General features: G+C 37.4%; 1 protein-coding gene across 1 annotated transcript in view; it reads right to left on the bottom strand.

Moving 5' to 3' along the window:
• Positions 1–3,508: 3,508 nt before the first annotated feature.
• The window catches only part of Ireb2 (iron responsive element binding protein 2), a 47,539-nt gene continuing 34,418 nt past the window's right edge, over positions 3,509–16,629 (bottom strand). The window contains exons 14-22 of the mRNA XM_076925276.1: positions 16,043–16,127; positions 15,415–15,571; positions 14,921–15,045; positions 11,720–11,824; positions 11,475–11,617; positions 9,394–9,541; positions 9,187–9,309; positions 7,073–7,258; positions 3,509–6,382 (exon numbers count right to left, since the gene is read on the bottom strand). Of these exons, the coding sequence (XP_076781391.1) occupies positions 6,272–6,382; positions 7,073–7,258; positions 9,187–9,309; positions 9,394–9,541; positions 11,475–11,617; positions 11,720–11,824; positions 14,921–15,045; positions 15,415–15,571; positions 16,043–16,127 (1,183 nt within the window). The 3' untranslated portion in view covers positions 3,509–6,271. The remainder of the gene's footprint in view (positions 6,383–7,072; positions 7,259–9,186; positions 9,310–9,393; positions 9,542–11,474; positions 11,618–11,719; positions 11,825–14,920; positions 15,046–15,414; positions 15,572–16,042; positions 16,128–16,629) is intronic.

Raw genomic sequence — 16,629 nt, 5'->3', positions numbered from 1 at the left:
CTGACAGCTCTGGCCCAACCCTCTCCAACCCGCAGCAGAGTTCAGAGATCTGGCTTCTGATTGGCTGTCTGCAACCCGACAACCTTGTCAATCTCGGCGCTCTAGTCAGAACTTTTGTTTCTGATTGGCCCTCAAGTAGCCAATTAATAGGCCTTGGGGATTTGAGTGGTATCTGTCAATTCTCACTTTGTCCGCTTAGCCCTGGCATCGACTTGGAGCACATGTCTGTCAGCAAGCTGCCCCAGACACATCTTGTCTTTCTTTCCTCACTCCTTTCCGTTTTTTTCTGGAAGTATCCTGAAGGCTATTTTCACAGAGCGTGGCTAGAGGTGCTCTCTCCCATGAAAGGAATCCTAGTCCTGAGACTGCAAGGGTCGGTCCCTCTCTGTGAGGAAATGGGGCTCACTGTCTTTGTACTAGAATGTTCCAATCCAGAAAGGCTGTTTATTAAACAGACCCACACTGTCTGTGTTAGTGGGAACTGAAGCCTAGAGTACACAGAACCTTAACCAGACCGTGCTTACCAACTCTCAGTTCAGGACCAACTCAGTACAATAGAGGGAGAAAGGAAGCAGCACTAACTGGGCTGTTAGCATCATAGTTCAGATCTGGGGTGACGAATGACGCTTTTACATGGAGAAACAGAGTTGGCAATAGGGCTAGAATCCTTACTTAGGATTTAGGTAGTTCTGACAATGAGAACGTGCTCAAGAGCTTGTCTGGGATTTTGAGACAAGGCAATTAGTTGGATAATCTTACTTTTCAAGGACATTAGGTGTCTTAGAGTTTCACTGTTGTGAAGACACCATGACCAAGGCAAGGTTGTAAGGGACAACATTTAATTGGGACTGGCTTACATATTCAGAGGTTCAGTCCATTATCAAGGTGGGAGTACAGCAGGCATTGTGCTGGAGGAGCTTTCTACATCTTGTTCCAAAGGCAAAAAGGAAAAAACAGGCATCCTCAGGCAGCTAGGAGGGTCTCAAAGCCCACACCCCACAGTGACACACTCCCTCCAACAAGGCCACACCTAATCCAACAAGGGTACACCTCCAAATAGCAACACTCCCTGGGTGTTCAAACCACCACAATCTTCAATATTCAAACCACCACACTAAGGCCATATTGCTGGATGTCCTCCAGCTAGGCAGGACTTCTCTGACAGTCCAGAGCACTCTCTGCTGGCAGAGTCCTGTATACCTGTCACTCCGATTTGCAATTTGATCTCCTTATGTTCTTTTGCTGTATGCATATCTCACATGGGTTTTTCCAGTCCTGGCACCTTCATGGGTGTGACAGTTACTCTGATTATTAACTTGGATAGTCTCTCCAATCCCCACCAACACCTAACATAATGAGAAATCCCCCCTTTAGACATGTTTCTCTTTCTTTTTTCTTTCTTTTTTTGTGGGGGGGGGGGGTGTGTGAGGGGAGGTGGAGAGGTTTGAGACAGAATTTCTCTGTGTAGCCCCAGCTGTCCTGGAACTCCACTGAAGACCAAGCCAGCCTTGAATACCTGCTTCTGCCTCTGGAGTGCTGGGATTGAAGACATGCCTCACTATTACCCAGCATGTTTCTTTTCTAATCTTCAAGTAGGGAGCTTGTAGGTATTTCTGCACTTTCTGATGCTGCTGTGACTTGAGTCTCCTGTAACCGGAAATGGAATGTTTGCTTTCTGAGGGCCTCTGCAGCATGATTTCTCCACTCCCCTCACCAGTCTACTGCTACTAGTCCATTTTCTTTCTTCATGGGTTAGAAAAAAAAAAGATGAGAATGATGATTGAGTGCTGAAATTGTGAAAACTGAAGGCATAGGGCAACAGAATCCACGTTGCCTTCTTTGGTTTGTACCTGTTTCCATTCCCTGTACATTCTGCTTGCATGTGTGTGTACATGTGGAATGCATGTATGATGAAGAGGATTTTCAGTCTTTCTGGTAACTGATCTGTGCTTTTCCTCCTTGGGACAGAGTCTCTCACTTGGAGTTCACTTTCTTCAGTTGGGCTGGCAGTGAGAAAGCTCCAGTGATCCTTTTGTCTCATCACTCCCTGACCCAGCAAGAGTGTGGCAGAAACATACACAGCTATTAATGTTTTTTTTTTTTTTTTTTTTTTTTTTTAATATGGGTTCTGTGGATCTGCACTCAGGTGTTTATGTTTGGGCAGCAAGTACTCTTACCCACTGAGTCATTTCCTCAGACATCCGTGGATGCTTTTTGGAACTATATTGCATGGTATAGTGACAGATGTGTAATGCTAGCACTTGAGAGGTTGAAGCAGGAATCAGTTCAGGGCAGCCAGCCTGGGCTACATAAGGTAACTCTATTGCAAAGGAGAAAAAGAAAATGCTTTCTGTAACTTGCCATTTTCACTTTAAATAGACATTTTCCTATTTTTAATGATATCTTCCTACATAACCTTTTTATACACGTTAAGTTTTAGGTCTAGATTGTCTCATGTAGAACAGGCTGTACTGCTCATTCTAACACTACCTCCAAGTGCTGAGATACGCCCAGCGTTTATGTACTTCAAATTCTTTAGGAGGAACTGTTCTTTTAAGGTTCTCAATGTGTAGTGCCAAACCAGTTTTTCCTCTCAACGTTGTATATCCAATGTGAAACAAAAACAATTAGCAGAGATTAAATACACAATCTTGTATTGAGCTGTGGCCCTAGCTCCAGGCTATGCATGAATTACTTTGGAAAAGCGATCAATGAAATTGCAGCGAAGGAGTGGATGACATTAGCAGACCTATGGTGTGAAGGTTCCAGACATACAGCGACCACTATCCTACAGCAAGGTCGTGTCCTCCTGTAATACACAGTCTGCATCACTGAGCTCTCCAATTCTGTCCTAAACAATGACCATAACAAAAGACATAGGGTATGAAGGTCATAGGCCATGTCTAGCAGGTCATGTTATACAGCAAATAGGTGCTTAAATGTGCCACACAAATGGGGATCAGACACATTAGGGAGAAAGAGAGTCAGTGAGTATAAGCTTCAAACAGGAGACTTCAGTTTGGAGAAAAAAAATTGAGACAAGGTGTTTAACACAGTAGTCTTGGTTTTAGCTCAGACTGGTTTTCAACTCAAACAATCCTGCCTCAGCCTCCTAAGCACAGAAATTCTAGGTACTAAGGCTAGAGAAATACAGTTTTTAAACATTGAATGTTAACTTGCCTGACTTGTGTTTGTACAGAAGACCCTAATTTAGGTCAGATTACTCTTTCATACTACACTGACTCCCTAATTTGACTATCCATTCTGATACTCCTGGAATTAAACTCATTTACTGTTTCTTAAGTGGATACTAACCATATTTCAGACTCTTAATCTCATTCATCTTAGCATAGAAAGGAATTTAGAGACATAGTGTGAGATTAACCACCCTGGCTGTTATGTTGGAAATGAACATCACAGAACATATTTGAGGAGAGATTTCTGGATAGCATTACATTTAAGTCATGCTTTATTCTGAGTTACTATAAAATATAACATGAGTCACATGTGATAATACAATTTTCTTTATTAAAAATAATTTACAGCATCAATAACATATACACAATTTCATAACTGAACTTTACCTCCAATATATTTCTATACAGTACTTAACATTATTGAACTTCAAACTGTTATGCTATTTTGTTGGCTTTAAATAACAATGATTCATAGTTACTGAAGAGATATATATGATTTTACTCACATACTATGCATAACGTTGATAAAACAAACAAAACCAAAACAAATCAGCACAGTCACCTTGAAGGGGAAAACACCCCACTGGAAAAAGCCAACATTCAGTTCCTTCTCTGTGTTTTACTCCCCAAATCAAATATAGTATCATTGTCCAGTGGCTCAGCATCTTCTCTCTAGACTCAGAGTAAAAAGGTGCTGAAAACTGTCAGCTTTTCTCACCCTGTTACTTAACATGGAGAAGAGGAATAAACACCACATTGTTACCATATAAGCAAATAACCAACTCTGACTGAGCTCTTCTTAGCTTTACACTTTTAGTACAATCCCAGTGAAAATCCAAGCAGTGTGGTAGGGAGATGCTGTGCTCTCATCCGCGTACTAACAGAGGTGCCTGCCATCTTGGGAACCATGAAGGAATAACTAACAATGGTAGTTCAGTGACTGGAGGCCTTTCCTTTCCTTCATTTGTATGAGCAGCTCAACTAAGGCACACGACAGCATGGAGCACAAAGTTCTTAACAGACTAAAATGCTGCTGTCAGTAACCGTGCTACATTCAAAATACTGATTTGCTTTTTTGTGTTCACTTTCTCCAAATATTGGTAATTTTTAGAAAATAACTAAAAAGAGTCAACAAAGAAAGTAACACAATAAAAACAGGTACCACACTTTTGCATTATTTGGCTGGAGGCAGAGAATCACAAGATACACACAATGGGACATGTGCTTAATTTCACTCCCACATTTAAAACCATGCTTATCCAGAATTTAGTTCACTGTTTCTAGGGGAGAGATTAAAAGAACCTTCAATTTGTTCCTGAAATGCAATTTCTATACCATTACTGTACTGGAAATGTTTGAATAATAATTAATGTTTGATTCATAGCGAGTTTACCATTTTCAGACATTTATGTCCAGACCTGTAGCTCATATGCCTTCAAAATATGACAGAATTTTTTTCCATATATACATTTGGAATTCCCATTTTTTCAAAGCATGTATCAGTATTTTAATACTCAACTTATAATTCTCCATTCTTGATTCAGGCTTCCACAGATTAACACACATGCACAGACAGACACATGGCATCTACCAGAACACAGTATGGTTTCAAATTAGCAAAGAAAGCATTTACTAAAGAGGCTAGTCCAACTCAGTCCACAGCTGAAAACTACTTTCAGAGGACTGTCCAACTGATCACGTGTGACGTCCTCAGCAATCTTCACCCACTAGTTCGGTAGTTCCTAAGTTTAGCATAAACAAGGACTTTTCATTTTGTACAATGTACAAGAACAGATCAAATAAAAAAAATTAAAATAACTACATTTAACGTTTTGCTGCTAAATTTAACTTGTTAAAAGAAGTACAGGAGTTTCTAAAATTAAATTTCCAACCTTTTAAAAGGATGTGAAACATGTACTAAGCATGTGATGTGGTGTAACAGATACAGATGCAACTGCAAACACATGACAGACACGCAAACAGCAGTGACTCCCAAGTGTCTTATCTTTATGGTCAATTTTGATTTAAAAAAAAATCATAATAAAATTAACAGTGATGTATCCCAGATAAAATAAAGACCCAAATAGCAAGAAGTCAACTTAAAGAACTGTAAAAAACAAAAAACAAAAATAAAACAAACCCTTAGGGGTACATGTCCATAGTTTTGGATGGATAATTTATAAGTCTAAAGAAAATCTAGAATTTGATTCAAATTGTTTCCAGCATTCATAAAAGGAGTGTGGAATGTCAGCTGGTGATACCTAATTGAGGTTACAGGTTACAGTATCATATAAAATGAGCAAAATCTAGTCCAAATTAATACACCAGTATTTGGGCTTGCAAGAGGGTCATAGTGGCAAATCACTGAAAAAAATTACAGAACTGTATTCAGAAAATGTATTTTTACTAATACATGGTACCACATAATCAGCTATATTTTGTAGTCGTTTATCTTCAGACATGGAGTAAATTTTGGCAGGACTGGTTAGAGGGACTGTGATCTGGGCAGGCTCTACGCCTTGCAGACATACCGAGACTAAGGCTAAACTGGACTTACATCACAAACTGGGAATGCCAACTGTGTCCAATTCAATTCTGGAAAGAAAAACACTTAAAATTCATTTATATATCAGGTACCCATTTCCACAATTATAGGGTCTAGTCTGGATTCTTCTATTTCAACTTGCTATTCTTCAACCAACAAACAGTAGTCCAGTTTTAAAGGTGCAAAACAAAACAAACAGCTTTAGAACGGCTATTCATATGAATCTTCAACACAAGTTCAAATTCTATCTTTATTTACAAAATGTTCTCATAAAATATACCCCCCACATACTTACAGGTCTCTTCCACAACACACTTCACACGTTGATTTTAGCAATGTTAATAGCACCATTCATATATTATTTAAAATCAAGATTTCATTTTAGTCACTACATTGATTCATTATCATTTACATCCATGGATGAGATAAGTATACTGAAATTATCTGCAGTTCCACGGCAATGATTCCTGGGTCCAGCACAGAAGGCTTTGCAGTTACCAGTCACAAACGATACCACAGTGAGTAGATACTATAAGAATTTTCGGGCCACAAAGTTTAATAAGCCTCCATGTTTATACAAAGTTATCTCCACATCATTTTCAAATGACGCAATCACGTTGAACTCTTTTCCAGTACTCGTCTTTAAACAAACAAAAATATAGCCTGTGAGTCAGAGCTTAGTGTTGTTTGGTTAAAATCATTTTTATTCAGTCACTCACTACCTGATTTCTTGCTACATTTTTCTGACTCTAATTTCCCAAATTTTGGTTGCCCAATACACTTCTGCTTTTTGAAAACTTGAGACCCCCTCCCAATGAGATAAGTAGAAAAACAGGTATTTTGATCTCTAATACTAAATGGCAACTATCAGACTCTGCAAGTCTACAGCATGACTTATATTATGCTTCCCTGAGGAAATCATCATTCACTACTTACACTTACTACAGAGTAAGATCTATTACATATAATATCTATTGTCCTATCTTTTGTTCCCTTAGTTATAAAATTTTACTCCAACCTTGAGTGCTGAACTTCGTTTCTATTTGGAATTGATTATTGCCTGGGTCATATTTTGATCAAACCAGAAAATTAAAAACATGGCACATGTAAATGAAGTCTCAATTCCCTTCCAGGCATCTTTTTTTTTTTTTTAAAGACTAGTTCCTTCTACTATCCTCAGACAACATGATGTATTAATAACACAAATTACAGGACAGAGCTACAACTTACATGCACTGACATTAACATGCAATTAGAAACAATCCTTAACTTCTAAACACCTATTTGAGTATGGCATATGTAATAACATATTTAAGGATCTTTGAGTTACCTTTATATTTAATGTAATTCCAGGAAAGAGTTCTTCAGGAAATGATAGAGAAAATACTTCTCTACCAGAGAGGCCCAAGGAATCTGCACTTTCTCCTGGGAGGAACTCAAGAGGCGCTATACCAATTCCAATCAAATGATCTTTGTGTATTTTTTCATAGCTTTCAGCCAAAACAGCCTTTACACCCTGTAATGAATGTGCATTTTATTTCCTTTCACCACTTTGAGCTTATTTGTATTATTATTATCATTATTACTACTACTACTACACTTCAATTGTAGCCTAAACTGGCTTCAATCATGGCAATTGTCATGCGCTCTGGCCTCAGGGTGCTGAGTTGACAGGGTATACCAGCATGTCAGCCTTATACTGAATATTTTAAAGAAAAAAAAAAATCTACTTTGGGCTTTGTATAGTCATTTTTGATGGAATATTCCATTACTGAGATTTGATTTATGTAAGGCACCTTTTATAGATTGCTCTTTAATAAGAGGCCACATGCCATTAATCCCGGCATTTGGGAGGCAAAAGCAGGTGAATCTCTAAGTCTGAGGCCAGCCTGGTCTACAGAGAGTGTTACAGGACAGCCAGAGATACACAGAGAAACCCTGATCAAAAACCAACAACAAAAAGAATAATAATAAAAAGGTAACTAACTTGGTAGACTGATAAACTAGAATTAAGAGACAGTGCTTCAGCATTAAGATCTGAGTCAATCTGCAAATGAACTGAGGTGTTAAGATGTAGAAGAGTGAGGTCCTCAAACCACTGGAGAATTAGTAAGCTGCAGTGAGAACTCTAGCTCTAGCCCTACTTTGGCAAATGTTTCTTCTCTAAAGTGAGTGAGCTAGAGCAGCGGTTCTCACTGTGGCTGTGACCCCTTTGTGGGTTCAATGACCCTTTCACAGGGGTTGCCTAAGACCATCAAATAACCTAGTATATACATTATGATTCATAACAGTAGCAAAATTACATTTATGAAGCAGCAACAAAAATAATTTTATGCCTGGGGGTCACCATAACAGTATTAGGAAGGCTGAGAGGCAATGAAGTAGAGATTCCAGACCTGGCTTCCTCACTTAAAAAATAATACATTGTCTCAGAAGGGTTTTAGGACATTTCCCCCCTTAATCACACATGCATCTTCTTTCTTCCTCCAAAATCTGAACTGCACAAATGTACTATATACTTTTCAACTACTTTATGTTTACCCTGTACTTATACATTTTATATATAAAAAATAACTTGTTTTGTTGCTGTTGTTTTGAGACTGGGTCTCTACATAGCCCTGACTGGCCTGGAACTGACTTTGTAAATCAGTCGATCCTCAAACTCCTAGAGCTCCTCTTGCCACCCCTCAGAGGACTGAGATTAAAGACCTGCTACACACCAGCTCAAGAGTAACATTTTAAAAAACCACTCTGTCAACTTTCACTCAAAGTCCAAAACCCCTACTGAGAAGAAAGGTCATAAACTGGGGCACACTGGGATTTTGGTGGGATACATATGACATGAGACAGGGATAACAGATGGCCTGAGTAACCAGACTGTAAACATGGATGAAGCTAACCAGAGAATACAAATAGACAGGTTTCTTATTTGGTCAAAAGGTATGAAATTTGGCTACCGGAGTCTCTGGACAGAAATAAGTGAAAAGGAGGTATTGTTATACTAAAAGTTAGTGTAAGATGGACTTTTCTCTCTTCACTGTTTCCACACACACTTCCTTATGTAAAAAAAAAAAAATTTTTTTGAGGTTTAATCAAATTCAGAGTAGCACAATAAAAGTAGAAATTTTAAATATCATCTAAGATTAATGAAAACAAAACTCATAATGTTTGATCCAAGTAATCACATTAAAAAACCCAAATAAGCCAAATGAACTTTGATACGATGATACTGACAAAAAAGAATATTAAGATTAAAAATATAGCCAGGGCAGTGGTGGCGACTGCCTTTAATCCCAGCACTTGGGAGGCAGAGGCAGACAGATTTCTGAGTTTGAGGCCAGCCTGGTTTACAGAGTGAGTTCCAGGACAGCCAGGGCTACCCAGAGAAATCCTGTCTCAAAAAAACCAAAAAAGATTAAGAATATAAAATTTAAGAATCCTTACCAGCAAATAGGGTCCTTTGGCAGCCCAGTCTCTTGAATTTCCTGAACCATATTTTTTTCCTGCTAAAATTATCAGTGGGATACCTTCTTTCTGGTACAGTTCTGCAGCTTCAAATACATCGAGCTATAGATTAAACAGACAGAAAAATACTTAATAAAGAAGCTGATCCCTGAGCAATGGCCAAGGCACATTTGTATATATCCTTACCGTCTGTCCCGATGGAAAATGAATTGTTTTGGGAGCTGGCTTCCCAATAAACTTATTAAAAAGCTTGATGTTTGCAAATGTGCCTCTTGTCATCACAGCATCATTACCTCTTCGGGCTCCATAAGAGTTGAACTCTCGGGGAGTAAGGCTAAAAAGTTATGAAAGAGTTTTCATGCCAAGTAGAAAATGATAACATTACTGAGTTGTAAAACCTGTTAAAGGCTGTTGTCCACCCCACAACTTTAGTTGATCTCAAGCTAGTACAGCTATACAATGACTATACATGGGTTTATCAAGTTTATCAGTGATCTATAAACAGTTTCTTAGCTAATCATCTTCAATAATCTGAGGTAGATTTCAGATCTCACTTTCTTTTTAAAAGGCAAGGACTTAAGTATATAGCCAAGGCTGGTCTCAAACTAAAATTCTCCAGCCTCAATCTACCCTGTAAGCAGCTACCACACTGAGCAATTTTAGAGGCCAGAAATTACTGACCAAAATTATCTTAATAATCAACAACTGATTTTTATCAGCTCCATTTGATCTTTTACACAGAAGCATCAAGACTTTGAAGTTGTTGTACACTTAAAAAAAAAAAAAACCTTTTCACTTCAGGATAGAATGACATGGACCAGTCAACCTTCCTAAAATTCTGTGACCCCTTAATACAGTTCCTCATGCTCTGGTAATCCCCAACCATGAAATTATTTTGTTGCTACTTTCGAACTGTAATATTGCTACTGTTATAAATCATAAAGGAAATATCTGATATGTAACTACTGTGAAAGGGTTGTTCAACCCCCAAAGGGCTCATGACCCACAGGCTGAGAAACACTAGTATAGATAGACTCTGGATGTCTATGGTTTCAGAAAATTCTAAAGTGATTTAAAACTACTAGATGAAAAGAAATAATACAAAAGTATGTATTTAAAAGAAGTGGCAGCTGATTTTTCTCTGTGGAGGATAATTGCTATTATGACCAGAATGAAAATCAGAGCTAAAAAATATTTGGAGCTAACACCGAATTCAAGATGGCTCAGCGTCAAGGCACTTGCTGCTAAGCCTGGCAACAAGCCTGACAAGAGGAGTGTGGATTCCCACGGGACATGCAGATAACTGACCTGCATGTTCACACACACATATATGCTAAATAAAAATGCAGTAAAAACTATGAGAAGGAAACTTTAATAAAAACTATAGTATGGTTTTGTCAAATCAAGCTTCATAGCTTTAATTATTATAAAGGGTTTCAATGAAAAACTTTGACATTTGAATTGCTCAAGCAACAAGTAATGTTCAAAAGTTAATCAACACTACAAATAAACTTCCTGATACCAAAACAGTTCTTTAGTGAGAACAACTCCGTATTTTATTACTTACACAGAAATGAAAAAATATCTTTCTAGTTTTAGATTTGTTTCTCTTTGGCACAGTAGTTTAAATTGCTTGCCGTTCTTGCAGGGAACCTGAATTCAGTTTACAGAACCCATGTCAGGCAGCTCACAACTCCAGCTCTAAGGGGTTCACTATCCTCTTCCTGCCTCCATGGGCAGTACACACATGGTGCACACACAAGCACAGGTATGTACACAAGAACACATGTAAAACATCTTTGAAATAATTTACCTCCTATATATTTAGGCTATTCGAATTTGATCCTTTCAATTGTCTTTGATATTGATACATATCAATCCTAGTCTCACTGCATAGTCCTACGAAGCACACATTTGCTACAATTTAGTGACAGGAAGGTGGTTAGAACCAAATGGTCAGGCTCCATTTGGTGTGTCAAACTAAGCTTGATCATGGCTTCTAATCAGTTGTTTCTTTAGATTCTAAAGGCTTTGGTTACTTGTTAGTTTGAATAAAGGTAAATTTAAAATAGTGACTTCAATTTCTAACATTATAAAGAGAGGGGGTCAAGGTGTTACTTAGTTCTTGCTAAAGACAAATGTGCCAACAGTGAGATCCCTAAGATAGTGTGTATTTACTGGATACAGAAATATGACCAGAAGAAAAGCCTCTTAGTAACAGAGAAAGAGGGTAAAGCAACACCGCAGAGACATGGACACATACATACCCTCTGTTTGTCAAATACTTAGCAGCAGCACTACTCCTGGCAATACTTCCAGCAGGTGATATATGATCTGTAGTGACAGAGTCTCCCAAATACAATAGGACATGGGCATTTTCAATAGGCTGGAATGCAGCTGGCTCTTTGGTCTAAAACGAAAAAAATTGAAAATGCTGAACTCTTTCTTTCCCTTGCCTTCTCATTTTGATTGTAACAATCTTTAAAAGATCAAACAGCACACCAATACTTACAAGTTTATCAAAAAATGAAGGGCATCTGATGTAAGTAGACTTCACATCCCACGGAAACAGCACTGAGTCAGGAGCTTCTAAGGAATTCCACCGTTTATTTCCCATCTGCAAACATGGTTTGAGGAGTGGACCAAAAGAACAACTCAGAAAATGAGACTTTAAAAATATCTACAGTAATTAATAATACTTAGGTAACTTATAAATAATAAATAAAAGTAATAAATAATACATAGGAAAAAAGCCAAATCCACCTGAAAAATCATGACATTTTTGTACAGAATAGACTTGCTTTAAAAAGTTTCAACCCACCAAATTTTCAGAAGCATTTTGAGTGTTAAGTTTCAATGTAAACAATTTTAAAGACTTCATAGAGGCACTCTACCCTCAAACTAAACAACTCATAAAGACATGTATGTGTAGATATGTACACTCCCACAGCAAAATGATAGAGTATGTAAGGTATGCCACCAATCTTTGGAACTATCAGAAAGAAACATGTTTTATTTTTTCAATATATTTGTCCCATATCACCACCTGTTAGTTTTGTCTTTAAATGGAATTTAAACAACAACAGCAACAACAAACCCTCATTTCTCATCAGTCTCCATTACTAACTCAATGGTCTAGTCTACTTTGACTATTACTAGACTTGAACTTTCTGATTCTATCTTTCTTATCCAACTCTCTCCTTTCAAAATAGTGGGTTAGAGAGATTATTCACAGGTTAAGGGCACTGGCTGCTCTTTCAGAGGACCCAAGTTCAATCCCAAGTACCCACAAGTTAGGTCCTAACCATCTGTAACTCCAGTCCCAGGAGTTCGGAGCCCCACCTTCTGGCTTTTGCAAGTACCAGGCACACATATAGTATAGGAGCATACACAAAGGCAAATGCTCATGCATATAAAAAGTAAAACTAAATCAATGCCATCTTTTTAACCATCTTGTGTAAAACAGCATGTGAGCCAGACATAGTGGTATATTCCAGCACCAGGGAAGCTAAGACAGGTAACTAAAGTTAATGCTGGTCTGATCTACAAAAAGAGGTTGGCCTCAAAACAAAACAAAATCCCATCCAACATGCTTTCCAAAATTTGAACAACTAATCCTTATCCTAATTTCCTTTTCTCTATATACACTTAGCATAATATACAATTATTTACCTAATCATTTTCTTCTTTCTTTTCTTTTTTTGGAGATAGAGTCTTGCTATGTAGTTTTGGCTGGACTGTAACTAACTCCCTAGATGACCAGGATGGCCTCTAACTCATAGTGATCTGCCTGTTCCTGGTCCCTTCAATGCTGTGATTAAAGATGGGCTTCATTATACCCAGGATTCTTTTTGAAACAGAATCTCATACTATAGCTCAGGTTGTTCTGGAACCAACTCATGATGTAGACCAAGCCAACCTTGAACTTGTGATTATCCTCCTGTCTCAGTTTCCCAAGTACTGGGATCATAGGAATCTGCAAAGCTGGCTAATTACTTTTTCTACAGTTCACTGTCTTTCTATGATAGAATACTTTTTGTTCAATTAGTAGTTGCCACACAGGCATTTTCTGAATACTCCAGTTTATACACCACTTTGAACATAAAAGACTGTATAAATGTATCTGCTCATTTGTAAACAAAAGTAAGTCTTAAAAAGTGTTAAAATGACACTGCTCCCAGTCCTTAGGGAGGTAAAGTAATGGCTAAGATTTTAGTGACACCAAGTGTTGTTTGATCTTACTTATTTTGATTTTTGAACTATGTGGACAGAAATGAAAAATATTTCAGTAAGTAAATCAAAATCAATTAGAATATTCTAGGTCTTTCTCCTCACAATTAGCAATTCCAGACATAAAATAACATTAAAAACTATGAATTCACCAGAAACATTTGCAGAATTACAGAAACAACAGTAGCCAATTTATAGAACCAGGCTGGATGCTCATCAACAGATGAAGAAAATGTTTTATGTAACAGTAGTGGTTTTATTCTGGAATTTAAAAAATAATGCTATTTGTGGGAAAATAGATGTAGTGGTAATCATCATGTTAAGTGACATAAGCCAGGCTCAGAAACATAAACATCAGATGTTCTCTCTTACTTGGAGAATCTAGACGCAAACAGGATAGTAGAAAGAGGACAAGGGAGAAGGGGACTAAGGGATGTTAATATGAGAGTAAAAATAAAGATAAATATCACACATGTAGAATCTAGATTTAAGTGTGTGTGTGTGTGTGTGTGTGTGTGTGTGTGTGTGACATGGAGGGAAGGAGAAGAGAGAACACACAAGAGAAACAAACTGACATTTTTAAGAAAATGAAGCTAGAGACCATTATGTTAAGAAACATAAGCCAGACTCAGAAATACAGATATTGTATTTTTTCTCTTATGTGGAATCTAGATTTCGAAATAAAATATATGTACCAAATACATGTCATTGTAGCTGAGAAGTTTATCAGATAGAAGAATATTATATTGCCCATGTTTAAAGCTATAAAAGAGAAGGCAGAACTATGAGTAGGCAGAAGGATGAATGGGTGTAAATCACTTGACACCCATTTCTGAGTTGGAGCCCCCAGAAGCCATGTAGCAGGATATATGGCTGCAAATCAGTCTTATGGATAAAACAGGAGGTAGAGACAAGAGAATCCTTAGACACTTGTGGACCAGCTAGGCTAGCAGAGGCAGTTGCAAGACAAGAACCTTTCTCCAATATGGTAGAAAGTGAGGACTAACACTCAAGGTTGTTCTCTGACCTCCACACATGCCATGGTATGCACAGACCCACATTCATACACCCCCCCACACACACACTCCATTCACATACAAAGATTTTGTCTTGAGTGCTGAGATTAAAAGCCTAAACCATCACCAATGCTTTTAATGGTTTTACACACACACACACACACACACACACACACACACACCAGCCACCACCAATGCTTTTAATGGTTTTACACACACACAAACACACATACCTTTAAAAAAACCTCAGCCATAAAAACTGTATATTCAAAATTAAAATTTTTATCCTGTCTAGAAAACAAGACACATGGCTCATCCCTGCAATCCCAGAACTGAGGGGGCTAGGTTGCTGAGTTCACAGGTCAGCACGGGCTGTGAGGAGTGAGGTGTATGAGCTACAGTGAGACCTTACTTCAAAATAAAGAACAAACTAAAAACAAATAAAAAGAGCCCCACAAGACTCTTACCTCTACTTTCTGTTTTAGTGCTTTAAACATGGACAATATAACATGTTCTTCTTCTATCTGATGAACTTCTTCTCGGCTAGGCCAAATGTCATGCAGGAAAATTTCCTTTCCCGTAGAGTCAGTACCTAATCAAAATGTTAACATGGTATTCAGTACACATATTAAAACAACAACCGAAAATGTTAACATGGTATTCAGTACACATATTAAAACAACAACCGAAAACCAACACCTCAAAGCACTCCTATCTGTTCAAAGAAAAGTCACAGAAATCAAGTAACTGATTAACAACAGGTTTAAGTACTGCACACCAATTACATCTCCATCTTACATTCTTCACACCAACAGACACATGGATAATAGAAAAATGGATGGTATAAGAAAGTAACAAGTATTGCATGATTTCTTTCATATCAAAAAACTGGTTTAACAACTGGGAGAAAGTGCACATAAGTATACATATAAACATACAGATAATATATAGGAAAACACACCTAAAGGCTCTGTCTGGAAGTCTATATTCACTGTGCCTGCTATGGCATAAGCCACCACTAAGGGTGGAGAGGCGAGATAATTGGCACGGACACAATCACAAAGACGGCCTTCGAAATGTTTGTTTCCAGATAAAACTCCACAGGTAACCAAATCACCCTGAGAGGGAAAAACAAATATACTTGATTTAAGAGCTTATACATACTCACACAATTATAAAATTTGTTTCAAATAATATAGTTCTGAGAGCCAAACAAAAAAATTTCATTAAGTTTTAAGTACAGAACAACAATTCTTATACTTTAATAGTTCCTTATATTATTAAGGAATTGTTTTTAAAATATAAGACTAATTCTTTGTATTATTTTAAGATGCACAAGTTACTTTTCCCAAGTGTTTCAAGTATAAATATCAATATACACATTGATGTACACTATCTGTAATTTACTAACAGGATATAGTTAAAACAAGGTGGGGCAATGCTCAAAGCTCACAATCACTCATAAGTGTGTCTAATTTTTAAAACTAACATCTATTAATTAACCCTGATACTTAAGTAGATACTGAAGTATATTATTAAATAATGAGCAACAAAAAAAGCGCTCTTAGATGTGCTAATCTCCACTTTACCTGTTTTACTGCATTCAGAACGGCTTCTGATAAAGGTGCTGTATTTCCTACACATGTTGAACATCCATAGCCAACTATTTCGAACCTGCATTTAAAAAGTGAAACATGACTGGGTAGTATATCATATTTGTAAAGAAAGGATAAGTCTTATCTCTTTATTTCTGTTATTACAGTAATATTACTGTTTGCTTTCTAAGAATTAACCAACACATTAATTTCACAGTTTTAAACATGAAAGTCTCACTGGTAGCATGTTCTTTGTACTGATTATAAATCTTAGAAGAGCCTGCATATCCACAATATCTGTACTAGATCAAAAATATTTATCAAACAGTATCAGAAAGCCCCTCTGCTATAACTAGAATAAAACCACTTTTAAAAAGTCACATGTTTCCACTGGAAAGCCATACTTAAAACTATAAAACATTAGGATGACATCACTATAACAGTTCATCAAAGGTCCCAAAAGGGTAAGGAGGCACTCTAGTGGGAGTAAATCATCCAACTCTCAACAAATTACAACTAAGAAGAATCCCTGACAGTAATTCCAAAATAAGATTACAAACATAAGCCTCTAAATTACTTTA

The sequence above is a fragment of the Arvicanthis niloticus genome, chromosome 26 (genome assembly GCF_011762505.2).
Source record: "Arvicanthis niloticus isolate mArvNil1 chromosome 26, mArvNil1.pat.X, whole genome shotgun sequence".
NCBI lineage: Eukaryota > Metazoa > Chordata > Mammalia > Rodentia > Muridae > Arvicanthis > Arvicanthis niloticus.
This window is presented reverse-complemented; position numbering and strand designations above follow the sequence as displayed.